At 37.8% G+C, this 26,874-nt stretch overlaps 1 protein-coding gene across 2 annotated transcripts in view; it reads left to right on the plus strand.

Moving 5' to 3' along the window:
- The window catches only part of KAT6A (lysine acetyltransferase 6A), a 112,610-nt gene that overhangs the window by 75,814 nt on the left and 9,922 nt on the right, over positions 1-26,874 (plus strand). For both annotated transcript variants that reach the window (XM_045821210.1, XM_045821211.1), the window contains exons 9-16: positions 6,762-6,877; positions 11,273-11,414; positions 12,971-13,132; positions 14,232-14,325; positions 16,065-16,296; positions 17,445-17,652; positions 20,005-20,607; positions 23,785-24,103. In XM_045821210.1, the coding sequence (XP_045677166.1) occupies positions 6,762-6,877; positions 11,273-11,414; positions 12,971-13,132; positions 14,232-14,325; positions 16,065-16,296; positions 17,445-17,652; positions 20,005-20,607; positions 23,785-24,103 (1,876 nt within the window). The remainder of the gene's footprint in view (positions 1-6,761; positions 6,878-11,272; positions 11,415-12,970; positions 13,133-14,231; positions 14,326-16,064; positions 16,297-17,444; positions 17,653-20,004; positions 20,608-23,784; positions 24,104-26,874) is intronic.

Here is a 26,874-nt window from a genome sequence, read left to right on the forward strand (position 1 = left end):
TTAGTTACAGTACCTTTTTTTTTTGTAGTTATAGTACCTTTTTTTTTATTTAAGAGAGAGGAAAGGAGGGAGAAAGAGAGGGAGGAAAACATTGGTGAGAGAGAAACATCAACTGGTTGCCTCTTTTACTGAGCTCACAACCTAGACATATGGCCTGATAGGAACCGAACCCGTGACCCTTTGCTTTGTGGGATGATGCCCAAACTACTGAGCCATACCAGTCAGGACATTACAATAGCTTTTTAAAGTAATCAAATAGCTCTTGAAGGGCTACTGAAGAAGTTCTAAAACAAGAATGACATGATTGTATTTGCATTTAGAAGCTCATCTCAGGTGATACCATGTGTAGTGGTTTAAAGAATACCTGAACAAGGACATCTCTCAGTCCAGTGATTACAGTAGTCAGACTGAGAAGCGACTAGAGTCTGAATGAAAGCGGAGAAGGTATAGTAGGCAGAGGTTTTGAGAAAGATTTAGGATAGAATGGGAAAGGTGTAGTGTTGGGTTAGAAGTTGGAGTTGAAGGAGAAGGTGGAACCAAATAGGTCTCCCAGCTTTCTGTTTCGAGTACATAATGATACTAAATGTGGTAAGAGGAGCTTTTTTGGATGGAGGAAGAGACCATACCTACATAAATTGGGGATTTGTATAAAGCCTAAAACAGTGAACTTTTGTAGACTTGTATTCGGAGGTCAGGAGGGCTTGGGTAGGAGCTTTGCCAAGTTATCGGCACACCAGCAATAGGTGAAACTACATAGGTAATAGCTAAAGTTATCATAGATAACATTCATTTAACAATAAATACTACTGAGTACTGGTTACTGTGTGCCAGATACTGGATATACAAGAGTGAACAAGACAGGTTTTTTAAAAAACAAATTCTCACTCTCTGGAGCTTACCTTTTAACTGGGGTGGCGATGGTAAGTGGTGTGCCATGTGGTAGTGGTGGGGAGAAAAGTGAGGAGAGAGAGAGAGGGAAGGGTGGGTTTATGCAATTTTAAACTGTGGTGTTAGGGACTGTCTCACATTTAGTAGAAACCTAAAGGAGGCGAGGCAGTGAACTATGTGAATATCAGGGAAGCATAAATGCAGACTCCGAATTGGGATTTGTGCTTAGCATAGTCAAGAAAATGCAAGGAGGAGGCTAGTGTGGTTAGAGCTGAGAATAGAAATTAGGTGATCAAACCCTGGCTGGTGTGGCTCAGTGGATTGAGCACCAGCCTGTGTACCAAAGGGTCATTGGTTTGATTCCCAGTCAGGGCACATGCCTGAGTTGTGGGCCAGGTCCCCAGTAGGGGGCATGTAAGAGGCAACCACACACTGATGTTTCTCTCCCTCTCTTTCCCTCTCCCTTCCCCTCTCTAAAAATAAATAAATAAAATCCTTTAAAAAATAAGAAATTGGGTGATCAAGACAGAAAGATAATGGAAGGCTAGATTTTGTGGGGTCTTCTAGACCATTATAAGAACTATGATTTTTATTCTGAGTGTGATAGGAACCCTTGGAGGATTTTGAGCAGAAGAGTGACCCAATCTGACAGAGGTTATAATGGAATTGCTCTGGCTCCTGTGTAGATTGAAGGGAGGAAATACAAAAGCAAGGAGAAGTTAGGAGGCTGTGTTAGCATTATCCAAGTAAGAGATACGGGTCATTGTGTTAGTGGTGGAATTGGAATTCTTGACTGTGTTGTGAAGGTAAGTCCATTAGGACGTGCTCTTGGACTGGGTGGTTTTGAAAACAAAGAGTCAAGGATGACGCTAGAGCACAGTTGGAGGAGGGAGTGGCCATTTACTTAGATGGAGGCGAATACAGGAGGAAGAGTTTTGGGGAAAAAAATATCTGGAGTTTGATTTTCGGACTGTTGAAGTTGAGATTCCTATGACACATTCAAGAGAAAAGAGCTATTTTTTTAAAGTAGACAATGGGATGTATGTGTCTGTAATTCAAAGGGCAGGTCTGGGCTCAAAATTGAAACTTAGGACTTGTCAGTAAGTTGGTGGTATTTAAAGGAATGAGACTAGGTGAGATCACCAAAAGAGAAGAAAAGAGCTTGAGGAGTCCTCAGGTATTTCAGGATTTCAAGATTGGTGAGTCTGAGAAGGGATAGCTAATTAAACCGTAACTCCTCATTTCTCCCTCCCTTAGCCCCCGACAGCCACCATTCTGCTTTCTGTCTCTGTGAGTTTAAACTACCATAGGCAGACCTCATACAGGTGGAGTCATATGATATTTGTCTTTTTGTGTCTGGCTTATTTTACTTCGTGCATTTTCAGGGTTCATCCATGTTGTAACCTATGTCAGAATTTCTTTCCTTTTTAAGGCTAAGTAATATTTTATTGTATGTATTTACCACATCTTGTTTATCCATTCATCTGTCAATGAATACTTGGGTTGCTTCCACCTTCTGGGGATTGTGAATAATGCTGCTGTGAACAAGGGTGGACAATATCTGTTCAAGTTTCTACTTTCAGTTCTTTTATACATCCAAAAGTGAAATGGCTGGTTCCTATGGTAATTCTAGGTTTAATTTTTTTTAGATGTTTTGAGGAACTGTCGTACTGTTTTCCTCAGTGGCTGCACCATTTTACCTTTCTTTCCATCAGTGATGCACTGGGATTCCAGTCTCTTCACATCCTCACCAACACTTGTTATTTTCTGGTGGGGGGGGAGGGTTTGTTTGTTTTCTTTTCTTTTTTTATAGCAGCCATCCTAATGTGTGTAAAGTTGAATTTCATTGTGATCTGCATCTGCATTTCCCTAATGATTAGTAATGTTGAATATCTTTTCATGTGCTTTATTGACTATCTGTGGGGAAGTGTTTTTGAGAATGAAAAAAATTTATAACTCATTTTATAGTAAGATCTCACTTAACTCAATTATTGGCAAAACATGATTTGAAATGATATGGTACTATATATATATTTTTTAAGATTTTACTTATTTTTAGAGAGAGGGGAAGGGAGGGAGAAAGAAAGAGAGAGAAACATCAGTGTGTGGTTGCCTCTTACATGCCCCCAACTGGGGACCTGGCCCACAACCCCAGGCATGTGCCCTGACTGGGAATCAAAATGGCAACTCTTTGGTTCACAGGCCAGCACTCAGTCCACTGAGTCACACCAGCCAGGGCTATGTATATTTTTTTACTTACCCCATTTAATGTGAATATTCATGTATTTTGCTAAAGAAATATCGGTGATATCTGATTATGAAGTGTTCCCCAAATTTTTCAGGGTTTGTTGATTTAAGGAACATATAAGCACTGTAATACTTTCCTAACATCAGAAGAATTCAGGATTCCAAAGCACATTCTCTTCCAAGAATTTAGATAAGAGTCTGTGGATTTTTATAGCTTCTTTTTTGTTTTTTTTAAACAAAGTTCCAGTTCAAAAAAACTTAGACTTTTGGAACTCAGAACATTAATTAGTTGAGGGCCATCCATATTTCCTATCTCACCTCTACTCATTTTGTTCTTTTCTATTTTATGATTCACTCCTGATACTCTTGTCCTGGGGTTTTTTGTCTCTTAACCTTCCCGAGCCCTGTTTTTTCTCCTTCATCTTTAAAGTGAGCATATTGTTTCCTACTCTGAGGAACGGATTGTGGGGATGCAATGAGACAACAATATGAAGCGCAGAGTCTGGCACAGTAGGTGCTCCACAAATGCTGATTTTCTTTATTTCTTAAGTGTATGTTCTTTCCATTTGGGAGTATGTGAACTCATTCTTACATATCTCTTTCATCAGGTAACTTGTAATCCCTAATGAGTGGAATTATTTTTTATTATAGTGTTTCTATGGGAAAATGTTCCAATAACAGAAAGACATCTCACATTTCACATTCTCATACTGATAATAAGGGTGCAAAACTGCCCTCCACACTCATCTCGAAATGTCATTTCCCCAGGGGAAATGGAAAGGAAGGTCCAGGTGGAGTTATCTAGTGTAGGGCAGGGCTGTACCTGCATGAGTTGTAATTTTCGTGTTTGTACCAGACCTGGACCTGAGGGTGCTGTAAGAGTGGCCTCTATATATTGGAAATTGGAATTAGATAAGTCATTTAATGGAAGTGGAGTTTCTATAGAAGCTTAATAACCTTTTCTCATAAAATGATAGTAATAAAAGTTCCGTTATCTAGGACAGACATATGTATTTTTAAAATATATTTTATTGATTATGCTATTATAGTTGTCCCATATTTTTCTCCCTTTTATTCCCCTCCACTCTGCACCCCCCTTCCAACAGCATTCCCCCTGCCCTTAGTTCATGTCCATGTCCATTGGTTGTACATATAAATTCTTTGGCTTCTCCATTTCCTATACTATTCTTAACTTCCCTCCTTTCTTTAAAAAGAAAGATTTCATTGATTTTTAGAGAGGGAAAGGGAAGGGAGAAAGAGAGAGACAGAGAACCACCAATATGTGGTTGCCTCTCACGAGCCCCCACTGGGAACCTGGCCCACAACCCAGGCATGAAACTGGTAACCCTTTGGTTCACAGGCCAGTATTCAGTCCACTGAGCCACACCAGCCAGGGTATGGACAAAATATTTAAAGTTATCTTTTGGTTTAGCCCAATTACTAACACATTTATTGCTCTCCCTAACTTTCTTAGATTAAAAAGTCCATTTTTAATGGCCTGGAATATATGTCATCATGTAAAGATTCTGGCATAATCAAATGAGAAGGAAGGTATAAAGTGGCAGGACTTGAATTAATAGTTTTTAAATATATGTTGTGCTGTCAATTATATTGACTTCCACTGCTTTGGAAAGTTGTGTGTTTTAACAAGAGTATTTTGGCTGAAATTTTAAAATAAAATGGCCTAGCAAAGGTGATCTTCTAATTCAGATTGACAGTTTGACTTTGGCAAGGACTGGGTTAATGAGTGTGTTTGAAGCAGCTCTTGCTTCCTCAGAGCATAGAGCCTTTGTTAACTTCTAAACCTTAGTAAGTGGAAACCCACGGCTCACCAAGCTTTCACCAGGGAATTGGAGGTGGTGGAGTACAGCAGTGGGTAGGCGCATGAGCCAGAGCATTTTACAGTGCACGAAGGTGAGGGAGTGGGGAAATCTGCTCTGAGTGCAATTTTACACACACTCTCTTAGTTGTGGTGATGTGCAAACAATTATACTGGAACTGGGTATCCAGTTTCTCGTCAGGCATCCACCTGGAAGAGCGCCGAGCAGCTGAGGGGAAAGCTCTCCAACAACGCGCAGTGCTCCAGCAGGTGCATGTTTTCAACTTCTGTGCTTCCTGTTTGATCCTTGGCTCTGGAAATTAGCTATGGTTTCTTGTATTTGGTTATTCTGGTATTTTCTATACAACTGTTCTTGTTATTTTGAGCTGTGAAGATAGGTTAAAAGATACTACTTTCTGAATTAGAATACTTGGTTCTGGCGTGTAGTTTAAAGAACATTGTTTTTAAAACCTACGAAGTTCTATTTTGGTTTTGAGAAATGAAAAAAAAAATCTTTAACCCTGTCTTGTCTATTTCCTTGTGATTTTTGTTTTTGGGAGATACCCAGTACTCCTTGGGGGACCCATCCAACCTACACATGTTTGTCTTTTGTTTTGAGGCGTCTAATCGGTTTCACCTGGCTGTCTCCCAATGTGAAACTTGAGACCAGTCCCTTGGCTTTTTGTAAAAGAAAGCAGAGGAGGGAGTGTTCAAATGAGTTGTGGTGAAGAGGCTGCTTCCTTAGATGGATTTGTGTTTGAAGAGTGAATTTGAAAATTGTGATTTTTTCCGTTTTGTAGGTGTGTTGTGTGTGTGTGTGTGCCTGCCTGTCTTCCATGTGTCTGTCTACGGGCTCCAGTAATGGGCTTATAAAATCTCTCAGTGGTTTTAAAGCATTCAATGAAAGGGTGATGTACTATATATATAGTATACACACATGTGTGTATATGTGAATGTGTTGCTACATTGGGTGCAGAGCAATTCAAATTGCCATTGAATTTAAGGTTTTAAAACCTGATCTTTGTAGTCTTTAACATAACAATGGCTTATATTGGAATTACTGGTGTAGAAGACATAAAGGCTTTACAAGTTATTCTTTTTAGAAAGCCTGAGAGCATAGAAATTGTTTTCATTATAAATAGAAGGTAGATACAAGGGGTAACAGTATGTGTATAGCAGAGTATTTTCATTTCCTTTGGTCAAATATGTGAAGAGCTACTACTAATGAAGGGAAATTTGGGGGCAGGGAAAAATGAAGCCTCTTTTGATACTTGTTTTGCCATATTCTTTTTGTAGTGTTCTTAAATATCTATTTTCCCAAAGCAGAAAATCATTTTTTCCTATTCGTGCCCACACACTGAGTGGGTCGTTTCTGCTGTCAGTTGAGGCATTGTATGTATGACCATGGCAAGTATGCAGTGCCCCTCCCCCCACTCGTTACATATGATTGTTTATCTTATATTCCCAAACACCAGCAGTTTCTCTTTAATAACCAAGTCATTGAGGGTGTGAGTTTAGTTCAGGAAGGTATTTTCAGTTTTATTAAATATGGTAATCCAGTGACACCAACTATACCAGGTTCTAAGACTTACCAGCATTTTTGTTGTTCTTTTGGGTGTTTTATTTAAGAAATAATACAGCTTACTTCAAAACTTGTTAGCTTATTCCTGGCTTTTTTGCTCTCCTGTGGAATTCTGAGATGACAACATTTAGATTCATACTGGGATTTTTTTGTTTTGATTGTTTTGTTATCTATCTCATGTACTTTATTTAGCTAAATTTTGTAATGTATTTTTTGCCTGCGCAGAAAGTTGGAGTGACTGGTCCCCCTGATCCACAAGTCCGCTGCCCCTCTGTCATTGAGTTTGGGAAGTATGAAATTCACACCTGGTACTCTTCCCCATATCCTCAAGAATACTCAAGGTATGTTTTGAGAGACCCTTTACTTTCTTTTTATAAATTCACAGAACTCCAGTGCTAGAAGGGATCTTGGGGACATTTCATTCTATTTCATCTTTTTACATTTGAAGAGACAGGTAGCTTTTAAATGTCCAGAAGAGCAGCATACTTAGGCAGCTACTTAATCTCAGTTGTCATTAGATTGTTTTCCTGTAACCTGTCTAAAAGCTGATATTTAAGATTGGAAACTCGATACGTGGTCAGAAAGAAAGGGGAACATATTTTCTCAAAAACAAATTTGCCTTCATACCTTGCACTAAGAATTAAAAGAGGAAAGGAGATAAAGATTCTTATACTTAACCTATACATAAAGTTTCAATGAGTAGCCTTTTATCTAAATTGTTATAACTTAACAAACTTAATGGTTTGTTTTCCCAGGAATAATTGGACAAATAGTATTAAATTATATATAAATAGCTCAGGTTTCCAGATGTATAAATTGATCAGTCACCAGCTTTTAAGGATGCAGCAGTGTGCTTAGTAAAGCGAGATTTGTTTCATGACTCAACTTGGACATGTATAAGCTACATAACCTTAGTAGTGACCCAACAACTCTAGGCCTCAGTCTCCTCCTCTTTAAAATGGGGGTGGGAATAGTACTGACCTCACAGGGTTTGTTGTGAACATTGTATGGGTTAACACATGTAACTCACTTAGAAAATGGTAAGTGCTCAATCATGTCAGTTATTACTTTTTTTTCCCTTCAGGGTTTAAATTAAAGGAGTTGAAAAATAAGATTTGGTCAAAAAAATCAAACTTACCGTTTGAAGTATAGCGGTCATATTATGCTCTCTTTAATCTGTAAATTTTGTTTCCCACAGTTTCCTATTTAGCAAGGTATTATAAGAAGTAATAAGTTACGGTGCTCTGTGGGTTAAACAGCCCTGGCTGGTGTGGCTCAGTGGGTTGAGCACTGGCCTGTGAACCAAAGGGTTATGGGTTCAGTTCCCGGTCAGGGCACATGCCTGGGTTGCAGTCCAGGTCCCCATTTGGGGGCATATGACAGACAACCACACATTGCTGTTTCTTTCCCTCTCTCCCTCCCTTCCCCTCTCTCTAAAAATAAATAGATAAAATCTTAAAACAAAACAGAAGAGTATTATTGGATGATTCCCTTGAGACTAGCAATGTCATCCCAGTGGGCTTGGTTATTATAAAGTCAGAGGCTTTTAAAATGTTTTCAGCAAGAATGAATTGGAATGAAGTCAATCATGATGCTGCTTGCTTTTTTTTTTACTTTTATTATTTTTATGTAATAATGTTTGCTAAAGGATTTTTTTTACTCATCAATAAAATGCTTTATGTCTTGCTATTCCAAAGAAATAGCATGAACTCATAATTTACCCAAGTAAGACTTGGCAGTAATTTCTCAGAGATTTTATTTCTTCTGATGTTGTCTTGAATAATTTGATACCTAAAAGAGCTTTATAATGAATTAAGCCTTTTCTCATAGACCTTAATAAATTGTATTTTATTTTCATGTCCCTGTACTGAGACCTAAAAGTTTAATTAGATGCTTTTAAAGTTGGCATTTATCTTTACCATAATCTAGAAAGTTTAGTGGCCTGTCATTGGTTCTTTCTTTTTTCCTTTTCTTTCTTCATCATTTGATTAGTAGGGGGGCATGAATTATATTTGCATAGGGAGACCCTCAGTCTTTTTTTTTTAATATAAAGATTTCATTTATTTATTTATTTAATAAGAGATAGGGGAAGGGAGGGTGAAAAAGAGGGAGAAACATCGATTGATTGCCTCTCTCACGCGCAACAACTGGGGACTGGGCCCACAACCCAGGCATGTTCCCTGACCGGGAATTGAACCAGCAACCTTTCGCTTTGCATAATGACACTCAACCAAGTGAGCCATGCAGGTCAGGGTGAGACCTTCATTCTTCTACTTTCCTTTTAAGAAGAAATTATTCAAAATCCAGATGTTCAGGAAGATAGGTAGTTGTGGGCCACCATTGAGTCTCAGTTACTACATCTAGTGCCCACATTAGATGATGAAGTTTACAATTGGGGCCATTTCATTTTAAGATTTTCTTAGTTCTGATAAAGAAGGAAAAAAAGCTACTTACTTATTCTTCTGCCATTCCTTTCCGAGTAGTGGGGTTTGAGACAACCAGCAAAGGAAATAAGCAAAGTAGCCTAGAGAACCTTTCCTTTCCATGTTCTTGGCTATTGCTTCTTGACATTAATTAATGGTGTCAGTCATTTGTTTTTACTCAGTACTTTATTTTGGAATAAGTTTTGTACTAATGTATAATTTTAGGTTGTTTTGGTTTGGCTAATACTAGAAGTTTTGGAAAACAGTATTTACATATTACATTTAGAAATATACCACAACAGTTCCTTGGAAGCTTTTTAGTGTCTTGAATGGTAGTTTAAAAATAAGATGTGAGACTACATAGAAAGAATTAATGTGAATCCCCAAGGCAGAAGGAAAAAAAAAAGTCACATGCCCTTTCCCACGCTTATTTTAGCATGGGGCACTCAGTGCATACAGGACTAACATTCCGTAAATACACCTTGGGAAAGGGTTTAGTTGAATGTTAAATGTTTTCAGAGAAATAATTATACTTCAAAACTGCTTCTAAAGTAAAACTTGAAAAAAAATAGTTACGGTCTTCACACCTTTTAACATGTCAAACATTTGTGTGTGTATTAATCTACTTTTTCTTTAATTCCAGGGAAACCTTTTTGTTTGTTTTGTTTTACTCCTCACTGGAGGATATATTTATTGATTTTGGGAGCAGGGTAGAGAGACAGACATCGATCTGTTGCCTCCTGGGTGCACCCTGACTGGGGATCAAACCTGAGACCTTTTGGTGTACAGGATGGTTCTCCAACCAGCTGAGCCACCCAGCCAGAGTCAGGGTTATCTTTTTAAAGCAGAGCTGTCCACACTGATAACAACTAAATGAATGAGGTTTTGTAAGTTTCCTTCAGCCTCAATACTTATTTATAATAATTTGTTTGAATTATATTTTTTGTCATCATTATCATTCAGTATTTTGCATACACAATTTTAATGATAGTATCAGATCTCAGATTACCAGGGCATGACCAATTTTAGACACAGTTCAGGATGGAGACGTCATATAAGGTGTGTATCTTATAATAGAAGAGCCATGTGGTCTTCTGAATTCAAACTAAAATAGGTATAAAAGCCACTGGTTTTTAATTTAGGTTATTTTTCTTCCATTACTTTATGAACTGACTTGCTCCCTTAACTTTATTGCCTACCTCCTCATAAAAGGCATAAGGAAGTCCTGTTGAACAGAATCATAGGTATGGGATCATTTGGAGGGTTATCAGCTGTGTGGGGGAAGGGAGAGAAAGAGGGAAATGGTGCAGGGATCAGGAAGCATAATTGGCACTAAGAAAACAGACGGAGATGTCAAGAATAGTATAGGGGAGGGAGAAGCCAAAGAACTTACACAACCCATGAACATGAACTAAGGGAGGGGCATTGCTGGAGAGAAGGGGGTACCTGTCGGAGGGGGTAAAGGGAAAATAAAATTGGGACAACTGTAACAGCATAATCAATAAAACATAATTTTAAAAAAGAAGTCCTGTTAAATTGCTAAAACAGCAGGACTGTTGAATAAATATGGAGTAATAACAGAGAACATTTAAAAGAGTAAATTGAACTTTTATTTCAGTTGTTGAAAAATAGACTTTTGAGTTGCAGAATTTAATGTGATATTTAACCAGAGGGAAAGCCAGAGTTTCAGGGGTGGAAGGAAGGAGGTACTAGAGTATGTCCTAACTTGAAAAAAAACATACTCAATATTAAAATTGTGTATTTAAAAAGACAAAAAATTTGCTTTTATAATATTCAATATATGTCCATTTCACTCAGCACTCTATACCTAGTGTACCTAGCACAGTGCCTGGCATACACTAAATATTCAACGGATGGTTGTCTTCTTTTATTGATGAGCTAATGATTAAATAAAGGAAGAATCTATAGGTTGACACAGTCTTCTTTATTTATTGGTGTGTTGCAAAGGTAGACTTTATTTTCTACTTATCAGAAATTATCAGTGAGAGAATGTGAGGTATTTTTGTATGTCTCAAAGGGGTAACTTTTAAAAAGACTGCAAAGTATTAGTCAAATAGGAAGAACATGGAATTAGGTGTCTTGATTTCTCACCTTTGCTTTCCTGCTGTTAATTACTTGGATACTGTTATCCAAATTAGTTTTATCTTTATTTTTCTTTCATCTGATTAATGGGGTTAATGATACATTCTCTGCCTTTTTACCTGTGTGGTAATGAGAGTCAAAAAGAATTGTGAAAAGTTTGAAGTCTATAAAATGTAAAGCTCTGTCTTTTTAAAAATTATTTTTTTACAGGCTGCCTAAATTGTATCTATGTGAATTCTGTCTAAAATATATGAAAAGTAGAACTATTCTACAGCAGCACATGAAGAAATGCGGTTGGTTCCATCCTCCTGCCAATGAGATTTACAGAAAGAATAATATATCCGTCTTCGAGGTAAAGTAGATATTTAGTAGTTATCTTTCCATTTCAAATATAGTGCTACCTGTACTCCATCTAATTGTGCAACTTGATATTTTTGGAATCTTATTTTACTGTTCACTCACTATTAAGTCAGATAATTCTGCTATATGAGAAACAGAATTAGGCCAATACAAATGGTACCAAGGTTACAACCTTGATCCAAAATAAATTATTTTTTTATTTCATTAAATCAATAATTTTAATACATCTTAATACTTTGTGTACCATTAAGAAGGAAAAAGTACTGTTAATGATTTGTAAGACTCCATTTGATTATAAAATGTCAACCAATTTTACATGTTTAGAGGTGATTAAATTTTTTCTTAGGATCTATAAACTATGCCGTTTAAATGAAAAGATTTCCATAGCTCTATTTAAAGGGATATTTTGTAGAAATATATTTAAATAGCAGCACTAAATCTTACTATGTTTTCCTAAGTTGATCATGATAAGAGTTATGCTGTTTGTTTCTTCTGTGTTTTAGTGGTATTTAATTTGATCCTCAGTTCTGTGGTTTGATTGCCAAGTGTGGAGTACCTGCCATGTGCTCAGTTCTGTTAATGACTAGAATTTATATTACTAGAATGATGAGAGAATTTCAGGTTTTCAGGATCTACTCAGTCTCTCGTTTTCTTGATCTTCCCCAAGCCTTTATTTTAGTTGAGGAGTAGAGAAGTGCTTCGCCTTGGGGGAAGGGGAAAAGGAAAGGATGTGCTATACAGTACTGTTTCAGAATACCCAAGAGTAAATTGTTCCTCAGTTTAAGCATATATTGGTGGGTGTTTTTAAAAATGTAATATTTAATTACTAAAATCGGTGAAAAGGTTTCAGTTTTGAAATGTCAATGTCTTAGGTGTCTAATATTGACATCCATTGGCATTTTCACAAAAGAGCAAGCTTTAGCAACCCCCAAGAACACAAGGTGTCAGGAACAATGTAGCCTAGCACTACTGACCTTGGCCAGCCTAAGTCCAAAAAATCTCTCATTTGCTAAGTTGCCAGGGAACCTGCTTGGTGCTTCTGACAATAGTTAGATCTTCCTCAGTAGCTTTATTTGGTGACACATCGAATCATGGCAGTCAGACTGCATTGCTTCTGGCTGCTGGTGCAGATTAGATTATAATTATACCTTGTTTTATTTTCATATGTATTTTAGAAGCGGTTGCATTTAGATCCTCTGTTACATTAAATACTTTTTAAAAAGGAATCAGATCAGCTTGCCATCTGAAGGATCCCTGCAATCAATAAATGTTGTTATAAAACCCATAAGTGCTATTTCTGAAATGGCAGGCACCTCTTTATCTATCTATTCACACTTTGTTGAATACAGTAGTTTATATGCATACTAGTTGTCCAAAAACAATACTGTAATTCTGCAACATCTAGGGATAGCTTCCAGGTTCCAGTGTCTTTGCTGATCTTCTCCTAGGCTGGACTGTGGATACTCAGAGGTGCTTGTACCTGATGTGTGTTCTGGAACTAAAGGGACACTCTGCTGACCATTTCATTGTATTTTTTTTTCCTTCTAGGTTGATGGGAATGTGAGTACCATTTATTGTCAGAACCTATGTCTCTTGGCAAAGTTGTTCCTTGACCACAAAACACTCTATTATGACGTGGAGCCATTTCTTTTTTATGTACTAACACAGAATGATGTCAAGGGCTGCCACCTTGTAGGCTACTTTTCTAAAGTAAGTATATCAGCTTACAATTTATTTAAATTTGTTTGTAAATCTGAAACAATCTTTACTGGTTCTCACTAGGAGATACTATAGGATATAGGACCTTCCGGGTGCCATCTAGCTTTTTAGAAAGAAAAATAGAAGGAACATTCAGAAGCATACCAAGTGCTAGAAGGTGCCTGGTAACATTCAACAGACTATATACTCTCATAGGAACATGAACTGCTGGTTATACTCAAGAGGAAAAGCTTTAAAATAACTTCTATTCCCATGGTGATATACATAGAACTTGTGAAATAAACAGAGTCATTACATGTTTAAGTTCTTTCTCAGTTTAAATCTTCCTAATTTGAATTTTAGACATAGAAATAAGAGTAGAAGCCATTTTTATTACAGGATATTTTTCTTCTTCCTTTAATCTTTCATTCTGTTGGAGAGAAAAGGTTTTCTTTTCTATTCAGACAACAGAAAGATACTGTTATTTGAGCAAGCCCAAGGTAAAATCTAAGTGCGTAAAATAGTTAAGTAGAAGGGCAACTAGCTTTATAAGCAAGCATTCTGTTAGTACGCAATTTCAGTAGTTAAATATATGATTGATTGAAGACATATTGCCTGGCCTATAAAAATATATTTGTACCCAACACTTTGGGACTATATTTTGTAGAGCTAGGCACAATTTATAGGGAGGTGGGATTGCCCTGTATTGGTCCAGAGGAGGAAATAAAAGAAACTTTAAAATAGCTGATGGTGAATCTTCTCACTTCTAGAGTGCTACATTGATTTATAATTTGTATCTTTTGCAAGTTGATTGGAGCTGATTCCTCTGCTCATCATAGGTATTGACATACTGTTTTTGAGTTGCAGATGGTGCTGGATGGCATCTTTTTGTCTTATAATTTTATTCTCCCAGGATAGTTGCTTTGTAGGCAATGATGATGACTTCACATTGTCCTATCTCCTCCCAGTGGGGTATTTTTTTCTTGATGTGTATTGTTCCCAAAGGACCAGGGCTGTGGTTTTGACTGTTAGTCTGTTTCTGAATAATTAGCCTTACTATTCAGTCTTACCAGCCTGTAGTTTTAAAACTTGGCTCTATTTTCTCCACCAGGAAAAGCACTGCCAACAGAAATACAATGTTTCCTGTATAATGATTCTTCCCCAATACCAGCGTAAGGGCTATGGCAGGTTTCTCATTGATTTCAGTAAGTATTGTAACAATTTCTCATTATCTCTTCCTGTGGACCTGTGTGTGTGTGTGTGTGTGTGTGTGTGTGACTTTAAAACTGAAAGTCGTGATTTTTTTCCTTTTGGTTGGGCCTTAAATGTTTTTAAATAGCTAATATTAAGTACCAACTTTTATGTGATTAAGTAAATACCTTTAATTTGCAACTGTTAATTTACTAAATGGAATTTAGTTTTATGTAGTAATTCTAACTTACAACAATATGAAAAACATTGTATAACTACTTAAATTAATATCAGTAAAAAAGTGCAGCACCTACCCTATTTTTGTTCCCCAAAATGTGTTCATCATTTTTTATACACACTCTACCTCAGTTAAAAATATGTGATATACTTTTAAATATCTTAAGATTAAATGACAGTTACTATTTTAATCTGAGTTAGGTATTGAAAGCTAATAGTTTTAAAAAGGTTGTGTGGAACTTGAATTTTGTTTTACACATTGATAATCTTGCATAGAAAGTAAATGTATGTTTGCAGTGAATTTTATATTGATTATAAAATAGTGATATTTGAGGGAATACTTTCTCAGACACTACTAAAAATATTTAAAAAATAAATTTAGAAACTGGTTTAAAAACACTAAAGATTTTAACAAGTACAGTAATCCTTTTAAATACTAGATAATTATATTGCCAATGTTAAGAAATTAATTCTTATATAGACCAGTGAAGCTTTTTTCTACTTAGCCTTAGATTATACACCTGATCATATTTTATTGGAAATAAAATTGGTTATTTTATATATATTTCCTGGTCTTTTTGGATTAGTAGCAGAGCCTGGAACTCAAATTATTCTTTTAATATCAATATATTTTTGAAATAGAACTCATGACTGAACGTGTTATGCCATTAAGTGACAGTGAGGGGGAATATTTTATTATGCTAATTAGTCCTTCTTTTGAGATATACAAATAACAGTCTGTATGATTCCAGTGTGTCTTCAATTACTTTCTGTAGTGTAATATATTTTCCCAAATTACCATTCTTAGATTGATTTAAAGTTTTCCTTAATGACAAGAAAACATTTCTTCTGCCACTCCATTTTCTACACTGAATCCTTTAGAGTTCATGCCCTTTTTTTTCCTGTTCTTGAGTCACGCACCAGACAAGAGGACAGGCCAGCACCACCACGCACTGACAGTGCCACCTCATGCTGACATCCCGGTTTGTCAAGACTTGTAGTGATAGGATGTTGTGAGGAGAGCCTTGGTTGTAGTGAGAAGTTGTCCTCTGATTCTTGCACAGAAGAACCACAATCTTAATAGATAAGATGACATAAGCTCTGAAGCACTCTCCTATGTTCAGTTCCGATACAGCTGTTGCCCCCTAGTGGTCCAAGTAAAACATGAAAGGGTGGCTTACTACCATAGTACCTTAAATAAAAACTTTTATTGCCTTACCCTTACTAATGCAGCCTATCAGTATAGTCTTGATTTTTAACAGGTTGACTGTTTTAACAATATCATTTACATTAGCTGTAGGCAAAATAGTAATACTAATCTAATATTCGGTGTATATAAATTATGTAATCTTCCTGCAAATTGGTTTTCAAGTAATTTTGAAATTTTATTTTTTTCTTGAAGGACTTTATTATTGTCTATAATACTTAGATTGATTGTGGAAGAAGGCATTGTTATTTTGGTGAATTCGCCTATTTAAGGCTCTCTTACAGACTTGTTATTTGGGGGTTTCTTTAGGTTATCTGTTATCAAAGCGTGAAGGCCAAGCAGGGTCTCCAGAGAAACCATTATCCGACCTAGGTCGTCTTTCCTACATGGCTTATTGGAAAAGTGTAATATTGGAGTGCCTTTATCACCAAAATGACAAGCAAATCAGCATTAAGAAGTTAAGCAAGTTGACTGGAATCTGCCCTCAAGACATTACTTCCACACTCCATCACCTAAGAATGCTGGACTTTCGTAGTGACCAGTGAGTATTATATCTCTTTGTATACCATCCAAAGATAATTAGGTGAAGTTTTTGGATCAGGCAGCCAAATCACTGATGGACGAACATGTACTAATACTAATAGTATACTTGGTGATCCTCAAACATCATTTTCTTTTCTATGATATTTGGTACTATTGACCATGACCATATTTTCCTCTTTGTTTTATTTTTTAAGATTTTTTTTATTTTTAGACAGAGGGGAAGGGAGGGAAAAAGAGAGGGAGAGAAATATCAATGTGTGGTTGCCTCTCATGTGGCCCCCACTGGGGACCTGTCTTGCAACCCAGGCATGTGCCCTGACTGGGAATCAAACCAGTGACCCTTTGGTTCGCAGCCTGAGCTCAATCCACTGAACTACACCAGCCAGGGCCATATTTTTCTAGACTTTTTTTTTGCCTTCCTCCTAACCTTTGAACCTAAACTCCTTAATCTTATTTTCTGGTATTGGAAACTTCTTCAGTCCTAGAAACAATGTTAGATAAATTATACCCGTGATTTACTTTCACATATATGCTATAAAATGAAAGGAAGGCCAAGGAAAGAGCTCACACTTATCTAGAGTGGTTGGGACAAGGGTCACAAAAAAAGGAGGCATTAGATCTAGAAATATGGAGAATAGGGGGTAGAGTTCAGGAAAATATCAGAAATTCCAGAGGCGGGAAGTTTGAGACAATAAGTGATTAAAATCATTTCATTGGCCCTGATAGGTATGGCTCAATTGGTTGGACATCATCTCTCAAAGATATCACCGGTTTGATTCCCAGTCGGGGAACATGCCTGGGTTGTGGGTTCAGTCCCCAAATGGGGTGTGCATACAAGAGACAACGAATCAGTGTTTGTCTCTCTCTCTCTCCTTCCACTCTCTCTAAAAATAAATACAATAGTTTAAAAAAATCCCCAAAAAACCTTTATCCATTGCTGTAGTTGAGTGAAGTATTTATCTAACTTCATATTTTTTTTTTTAACTACCTCATGTGATGGTGTGTTTCTGTATTTCAGCTTCCTAGTCTTGCTATTTTAAACCACTTATCATCATACCTAGGATTTTCTGGGGGCTGCACCTCCACATTCATGGTTTGGTACTCTTTGTTCATTGTTGATTGCTATAAACTTTTCTTTGGTTCCAGATTTGTGATTATCCGCCGGGAAAAACTTATTCAGGATCACATGGCAAAGCTTCAGCTGAATTTGCGACCCGTAGACGTAGATCCAGAGTGTTTGCGCTGGACTCCTGTCATAGTCTCCAATTCTGTTGTCTCAGAGGAGGAAGAGGAGGAGGCTGAGGAAGAAGAAAACGGAGAGCCCCAGTGTCAGGAGAGAGAGTTAGAGACAAGTGTAAGTGTTACCGAACAACAAGGGGGGGCCTGGGACGATATACTATTACCGAAAGGAACCCCCCAGGTTCGTTATGTCCGCCTCCAGAGGAAAGACGTCTCTCAGTGCCAGAGATTTGTGAAAAAGAAAGGAAATGTTTATTTAATGCTATACAGACTTAAACTAGTGACCTAAAGGCTTCATCAAAATCCCAAAGTCCCTTAAAACACCCACAAACACACAGCCCTTACTTCCCCCTTTGCCCAGTCCAGGGCACCGTATCTCAGGAAAAGAAATAGAGGTCTGTGGCTCAGGCAGCCCCCGGTTCTTCTCAGTAATCCGTCTCAGCTGGTAGGTCTCCCTCAGTTGTTGGCACCATCAGCTGTGTCGCTGGGATCTCTGCTAAAGCCGGGTGGTGGTTCCCCCTTCTAAAGCTGCAGGGGTCCCCACTCTGGCAAAGCCGAGTGGTTCTCTCTCCAATGGCTGCAGGAGTGGTGGGGAGTTGCCACTCTGCCAAAACCGAGTGGCGATTCTCTGCTAAAGCCACATGGTGACTCTCTCTCACAGGGCCACGGGAGTCCCCACTCTGGCAAAGACCGAGTGGTTCTCTCACATGTCCACAGCTGCGTGGTCCTCTCTGCACAATGGCCGAGGGAGTCTCCACATGCCAAAGCCGCGTGGTTCTTTCTCCAATGGCTGCCGCAGCTTGGTTTTAGTCCCCAAGCCAGTCTTCCTCTTCCTCTGCAGCCCCATTTCCGACTCCTCCCACCATTGGCTACACTTGCCAGCACTCCATATCCTTCCAGCTTTACTGGGCTGCCATAGTGAGTCTGGGCAGGTGTGGCCCCATGTCATGGAGCCAATCTTCTCCAAGCTCCCACACAGGCGCTGTAACTCAGGGGACCTGCCCCAGTTCCATCTTGGTGGGGAAGTTACTTCCATTCCCCTGGCTCAGACCATGGCTACAGCCATTTAACGTATCTGTGAAACCAGTTAAAGGTTACAGATATGTTAAATGACCACACCAGAGGTTAACTGCAAAGCTGTTGTTATGCAAAACAGCTCTCAATGGCCCTGCTCCACGTGTCCCTTCCCCCAACCCACACCTGAGGAGCAGGGGGATGAGGACATCCTAATATTTCCTGAACACCTTTGAGTTCTGGACCCCATTCCAAATCCCTATTTGGTGTCCCCCTCTTGGCTGCACCCTGTTACATAAGGAGATGAGTAGTCTCTGTTTTTGATGATAAGGATGTGTTTTTGGTTTTCATGTGATACACAAACAACAGTCTATATTGGTTTAAGATACACACATAGTAAGTTCACATTAGACTTCCAGAATTTATTTTAATGGTAGAAGTTTCAGGAAAACTGGGTTTCATTTACTTATTTGTATATTTTTAAGCTTTAGATTATCAGGAGATCCTTCAGATTTCTTACATTAGTTGTGATTAAATGTTTCTTGCCAAAATGCCAATAAGCAGCTAAATTTTAAACTACATAGTAATTGAGGAATCTGAATTGAATTTAAATCTGACTGTTGTTAAAAATGAAATGAAGATACATTTTCCTTAAAAATAGAACATGGAATAATGCAGAGATATGTGTATGTTTTTAAGAAAGCACTAAATAGTTTAGTAAGTAAGCAGTAAGTCTTTAGCCATTAATGTGTTAAGGCCATTAAAGGGAGAGACTGTATTGAAAACTACAGTTTTCAATCTTTTTCTTCATGTGATGCATACCTTTTTTTATAGCAGTCCTTTCATCCTCTAACAATATATGTCTGTCTTTGATAACCATGAACAATTTTATGCCCCTGTTTAATGTCATATAAATTTTAAAATTAAATGTTCAGAATAAAAATAAATCAAAATAATTACAGAATTTTTTTTCAAACATCCCCTTTTTCTTGCTCAAGCCCGAGAGCCCATCTCCTCTGTTTATAACTTCTTATCTCTCGGAAATTTAATGAACTAAGGTTTATAAGAACAATAACATTCACTTTTTTATTGAAGATAGTATTGCATGGTGTCTGAGAGCACTAGCTCTTGGGGCAGACTGCCTGGGTTCATGCCCCACCTTCTTCATTTGCTATGGCATGATCTGAGTCAAGTACTTAAGCTTTCTGTGCCTCAGTTACCTGGAGGTAACTTGCAAAATGGGCATATAATTAATTATACATTATACAGTTGTTGTGAAGATATACCTATAAAGCATTTAAAATAGTGTCTAACACATAAGAAGTATTCATGACAGCTATTAAATAATAATTTTCTTTTTCAAAACTGTTTTTTAGTATTTAAAAGATCAGAATAGGAGATATAATCAAGTAAGACAAAAATTAACCACCATGGTTTTATTTTCTAAAATCAGGTGGTAAAGTCTACATCTCGGGAGAACAAAGAACAAGATTCTTACTCTTCGATAGAAAATGAAAAGAAACCAGAAGTTCTGGCACCAGCTAGTTCTACACGTTTGAACAAACAAGTCCTTCCCCGTGATAGTCTTCCTGCAAATAATCAGCCATCTCGGCGAGGCCGCTGGGGGAGGAAGAACAAAAAAACCCAGGAACGTTTTGGTGATAAAGATTCTAAACTGCTCTTGGAAGAGTCATCAGCTCCTCAGGAACAATATGGAGAATGTGAGGAAAAATCAGAAACCTCCCAAGAACAATACACTGAAAGTGAGGAACAGTTGGCAGCCTTTCAGGAGCAGCCAGGCCAGGATGGAAAGCCAGACCTTCCCAAACGAAGACTCAGTGAGGGGGTTGACCTGTGGCGAGGACAGTTAAAGAAAAGCTCCGAGGCTCTGAAGTGTAGGTTAGCCGAAGGCAATGACAGACTTCCCCGCCGCTATAGTGATGGTGACAGGACTGTGCTTCGGGCCTTCAGTGAGAGCAGCGAGGAGGAAGAGGAGCCAGAAAGTCCTCGGTCCAGCTCACCACCAATTCTTACAAAGCCCACATTGAAGCGAAAGGTAAGGCGTTCCTTTGACATTTTTTTCCCTCCAACTGCAGCTCATTGTATACAGTTGTTGTCCTAGAGTTCTGAAAAAGTAAAGGTAGAAATTCTTAGTGTGCAATTTTTTAAACTTGAAGCCTCAGTATATTGTTCCCAGTGAACATCTGTAATGTGGGTATGATTTGTTTGGTTCATGGAATTAGCTTAGAAGTCACAGGCATATTTAAGGTCTGACAGACTGTTTTTTGGCTTACTAGTTTGATATTTAAATCATGACTTCTAGGGATTTTAAAAATATTTGAAAAGCGTTTATAGATTAGAAATGTTTCTGTGGGAAAAGAAGAGTAGTACCCAGTTCTGTGGGAAGTGGGTGTCTGTAGGGTGCTCAGTGAAGCCGTTCATCTCACCTCGGTGGCACTGTTCCCACACTCGCACCTCCCTTCTCTCTCTCCCCTTCAGCTCCTCCAATAGTTTGACTTAACTTTGTTTTAAAAATATATTCTAAGCTACCCGTATATATTTCATCCTCATGCAAAGTTTCAATGAGAGCCAGTTTGTTAATAAATTCTGTGTGATGATGATGGTGAATTTTGTTAAACTGTGTACCAGAAATGTCCCAGGCTGTGGAGTGACCTTTAAGCATGGTCACCAGCCAGCCACACTGAATTATGTCACCCCTCTGGGTGAGCCGCCCTGTAGTGGGATGACAGCTTTCATCCAAAGCAGCGAAAAACCATTTCTTTCCTTGGCAGATCCTTAAAAAAAGGTAGAGGTATTCTTTTTGTAAAAAGCTCTTAATTTTAGAACAGTTTTAATTTTATTTAGATTTAGAATTATTGCAAAGAAAGTACAGAGACTTTCTGTATTCCTTATGCCCAGTTTCTCCTATTCTTATCTTCTTGGGTTGATATGGTACATTCATCACATATAGTGAACTAATTAATTATTAACTAGAGTACATACCATATTTTGCCATGTATAATGTGCACTTTTCGTCAAGATTTTTGAGGGAAAAATAAGGATGTACATTACACATGGGTATAGTGATTATGCACTCGGGGGATAATGGGTCTAATAACCCCATGTATAATGCAAAAAAACATGGGTGCACATTATACATGGCAAAATACGGTACTTTATTCAGATTTCCTCAGTTTTCCCTAGTGTCCTTTTTCTGTTCCAGGATCCCATCCAGCATACCATATCACATTTATTGATAGTAGTTACGTCTCCTTAGGCCCTTCTTAATTGTAGTAGTTTCTCAGACCCCTTGTTTTTGATGACCTTGGAAGTTTGGGGAATGTTACTAGAATGGTACCTCATGATATTAAAATGGGGTAATGTGTTTTTGAGAAGACCACAGAGGTAAAGTGTCATTCTCATCACATCATGCAAAGGGTATCTCCTATCGGTAGGTATATATACCAAATGACTTTTCACAACTGTTAGCCTCTGTCACCTGGCTTGAGGTAGTGTTTGTTGGGTTTCTCCACTGTAAAGTTACTCCTTTGTTCTGTTGTCCATACTGTGCTCTTTGGGAGAAAGTCACTGCCCACAGCCTACACTTAAGATATGGGGAGTGATACTCTACTCCTTAAGAGCAGAATACCTGTTTTAGAATTCTGCCTGGGATATTTATACACTCTCATTTATTTGTTTGTTTGTTTGTGTATTCTCCTTTATCTGTTTATTTATGTGTTTATTTATATCAATATGGCTTTACAGAGATTAACTTTATACTTTGGGTTATAATCCAATACTGCTACTTTATTTAATTTGTTACTCAAATTATTCTAGCTTCGGTCATTAGGAGTTCGTTCAGTTTTGCTCCTGTGTCCCTTTAACATGCATGCCTTCATCATTTCAGAGTTTTTTTTGTTTGTTTTGTTTTGAGCACTTCCTTACTTTCTGGTACTACAAGATATTTCAGCTTCAACTTGAATATTTTATGCCCCAATCCCAAAATCAGTGATTTTTCCAAAGAGTAGGGCCATGTTTAGCCTATTTTGAAAATTGTATTCTCAACTAGAAGAATTAGTAAATCTGAAGTGGAGGAAAAGTGAACTCTTGACTAATTCTACTATTCATCATGTGACCATAAGAATATATCTTTGCCATTCTAGGCTTGTATTGCCTGCCTGTTTATAAAATAAAATTATGCCATTTGTTTGTGTAAAAAAGAAATATCATGTACAAAGTACTTTTGAAGTTCTTGAAGCAAGTCACTTGACTGGGAGTCAGAGACTGTATTTTATAGCCATTTCTCTACTGACTGAATGCATGGCCTTCAGTCCTGTAACCTTTCTGGTCTCTGTAGAATAAGGGAATTTGGCTAAGATCATTTCTGTTTTGTGCTATTGTGTTAAGGTATTAGATCAACCTTAGTAAAAAATTGTGCCTAATGTGCCAAATTGCAATAACAGATTTATTTTATAATTTATATGCTTCACTAACATCAAGTAAATATATGTCAGTTCCATACTTCTGCATTGAAATGTAACTATGGATAGCTCATGAAAATAGCATACCGCTTCACTGATAGTTCTGTGGACCTTCATAGTAGAGCTATGAAACAAAAAGAAAGTGTTTTATTCCTTTTTTCTTTTCTCTTGAGGAAAAGAGAAGTTAAGGGACTAGCCTATGTGTCATTTTTAGTACTGAAATAGACAACTCCCTAGGGTGTTTAATTTAACTGAACTGTTAATAAGGTAATTATAATATCTGCTCTTTGGGTATACCTGCCTATTGTTTTACAAAGTTGTATTCAGTTATCCAACATCTATGTACCTAAGATACATTATGTATGGTATCCTTTTTTTAGTCCTCACCTGAGGGGGTATGTTTATTGATATGAGAGAGAGAGAGAGAGAAACAGATTTCTATCAGTTGCCTCTTGTACATGCCCTGACTGGGGATCAAATCTGCAACCTCAGTATGTGCCCTGGCCAGGGATCAAACCTGGAACCTTTTGGTGCATGGGACAACATTCTAACTGAGTCACCTGGCCAGGGCTATATAGTATGTTACTATAGTATTTTGGAATAATATTCAAAATATCTTTTGCTAAACAGCATCCTCATTTTATATATGATACTTCTATTGGGTTTAAAAACTATTAACCATGTTATTAATAGAAATGATAACAATGATAAGTGTTTACTACTATTAATAGAATTTTTTCTCTTTTAAATAGAAACCAATTCTTCACCGTAGAAGGAGAGTCCGAAAGCGCAAACATCACAATAGCAGTGTGGTCACAGAAACTATTTCGGAGACCACAGAAGTCTTAGATGAACCTTTTGAAGACTCTGACTCGGAGAGGCCAATGCCAAGATTAGAACCCACATTTGAAATTGATGAAGAAGAGGAGGAAGAGGATGACAACGAACTCTTCTCTAGAGGATACTTCCATCGGTTATCCTCACAGGATGTTCTCAGGTGTCGATCCTCTTCTAAGAGGAAGTCTAAAGATGAAGATGATGATGATGATGAAGAGTCAGATGATGTTGATGGTATGTTTTACAGAACTTTTGCTTATTGTAGTTTTATTGTCTTTAAAGATACAGCAGTGGTAGCTGTAAACCCTTCAATAAAAAGGCTGAAAAATGAACACAACCTTCTAAGCAACTAATGGATGATTTAGTAATCTCTAAAAACTTGTATCAAGTATATTCACCCACATTTAGTCCTCCCTCTTTTTAAAGTGATTTTTTTCTAGTTTCCCTTCAACTTAGGATCTATTTTTGTTTCTGCAGAAAATACCTTGTTGTTAGGAAATTGTTCTTTTTCTGCCTAGTCCTTCTTTGTTCATTATCTGAACCTTTAGTAGGTAGTTTAGACAGCATCAGGAAGATATTTAGGTAATAACTCTTTACTAGAATGTGTGCTGTATAGACTTAATCTGTGTTGCTAATTGTATGCTGAGTGCTTAATATAGGTACTCAATAAAAATTGTTAAGTGAATAAATGCTAAGAAGGTTCTTAAATAAGATCAGATTCATGTAAATCGGACGTGGTTCAGATCTGTTCAGGAATCCTTCCTGAACTATCTCTAAGTGTCTTACTCAACTAGTAGCAAATTTCTAATAAAAATAGTAACAGTGCCTCAAAATAGGTTAAATTTAATGGCATAGCTAGACAGTCAATGATTTACTTTTAAAATACCCTTATTGTCCTTTCCTCTTTAGAAATGAAGAAACTGGGTCTCACATGTCAGCTGGGTCACACACTAGTCATTTGCATCCCAGCCTGAAGATTTTGGCCAGTGTATCATGCTTCCTGTTCTGCAGTGTTTGCCTTGCATGGGGTCAAACTGAACTTTTTATTTTGCTGGGTGAATTTGAACAAATCTATAATAGTTGTACATATAAATGTATAGCTGTTATATATTAACTAGTTGAGCTTTTTTATTTTTTTAAAAATTAATTCACTTAGTTTCAAATCTAGTGGATAACTTTCATTTTCTCCATTCTTATATAATATTTTTAATAAAGTGGCCGTAGCTGCTGTGGCTCAGTGGATTGAGCATCAGTCTGCAAACCAAAAGGTCCCCCTATTCAATTCCTAGTCAGGGCCACATGTCTGAGACGTGGGCCAGGTCCCTGGTTGGGAGCATGTGAGAGACAGCTGATCAATGTTTCTCTCCCTCTCATTCTCTTTCCCTTCCCCGCTCACTAAAAAATAAATTCTTAAAAAAATAAAACTTAAGTGATAAGATGACTGAAGTCTTTCCTTTATTGGGAATGATTTTTCAGTCTTATTATATTTTGAGATACACAATAAGTAGGAAACTAAAAATTTACATTTTAAATTTGGCGTATTAGTAAAATTCTAACTTGTATCATAATAAATTAAAATAGTATCCTTTAACTTTATGTTCTGTTTGATACATTTTCTGTTTATTTCCAAGTTATTATTACCAAATACACCTTTTTAGCTTTTCCCCCAAAATCTTGTTCTTGACTTTGTTTTCTTCCCTTTAAAAATTAATGGGAAGGGATCCAAGATGGTGGAGGGGTAAGTGGAATCTACACGAACTGCCTCCCAGCAACAATCTGGAATTACAACTAAATTGCAGAAAAATCTTTTCTGAATAACCAACTGCACACTAGCTGGAGAGAAGCCTTATAACCAAGGATAGACAGAAGAAACCACTTCACCACAACAAGACTGGTAGGGAGTGCAGAGGAGGCGCAAGCATCCTGGCTGGGCTCCCATGGGCAGCAGCTGAAGTTCTGGAGGGATATTTCAGTGGTTGGGGGGTTCCCCCTGAGAAGATCCCCTTGGGATCTAAACCCCAAGTTGGGTTCCCTAGCCTGCAGCACCAAAACCAGAAAGGAGCACAGATAACACCCATCTGTGAAAAGCATCAGGGTTTCTAGCTGTCAGGGAGAGATGGCTGGAAACTCAGAGAGCCTCTTAAAGGGGCAAAACACAAAATTTCATGTGCAGCCACTCACCCTGGCTTCCAGCAGAGAGAGGGAGAGCAGAGAAGATTAGACATGCATGAGGAGAATCTGGGGTTGGTGGCTCTGGAGAGAACTGAAGGAACAGCTGCCAGGATCCCTGTGCTAAGTCATTCCCCACACTACAGAAGCCATCTTTCTCAGGCAGAACACTCCTCTTAAATTGATACCAGGCTGAGGGGAAGCAATAGCCCCACCCATAGGAATTACTCTGCCCCACACTGTGGAGGTTAAGCCTGGCTGCTAATTACAGCTTGAGGCTCTATCAATGGTTTAATGACTAAGGCAGATCTCAGGAGCATTGTGAGACTTCAGCTGACCCTCCTCAGGGCACGGTGCTAATAAAAGCCAGCCTTGGTGCGCAGTCTGTTTCTTTCTGCACACAAACAGGCCTGGCAGAGGGAGCCACGTACTGTGGATTGCTGACAGCTCCAAACAGGTTGACAAGGGTCACTCACAAGCAGTGTCTAACAAAGGCCTACACCAGAGTCTTTGCAGATCAACCTAATCCATAGAAACAAATACAAAGAAGCAGGCAAAATGGGAAGACAAAGAAACAGACCCCAGATGAAAGAACAAGAGACTTCTCCAGAAGAAGAGCTAGATGAAATGGAGGCAAGCAATTTATCAGATAGAGAGTTTAGAATGATGATTATAAGGATACTCAGCAGCATAAAACAAAAACAACAACAAAAGAACAGAAACCATAAAAAAGGACCAGTTAGAAAAACAAAATGCAATGTCTGAAATAAAACGATAGAAGGAATAAACAATAGCTTAGATGAAGCAGAGGATCAAGTCAGTGATTTGGAAAATAA

The sequence above is a fragment of the Phyllostomus hastatus genome, unplaced genomic scaffold (assembly GCF_019186645.2).
Source record: "Phyllostomus hastatus isolate PE091 unplaced genomic scaffold, TTU_PhHast_1.1 phas_scaffold_46, whole genome shotgun sequence".
Lineage (NCBI taxonomy): Eukaryota > Metazoa > Chordata > Mammalia > Chiroptera > Phyllostomidae > Phyllostomus > Phyllostomus hastatus.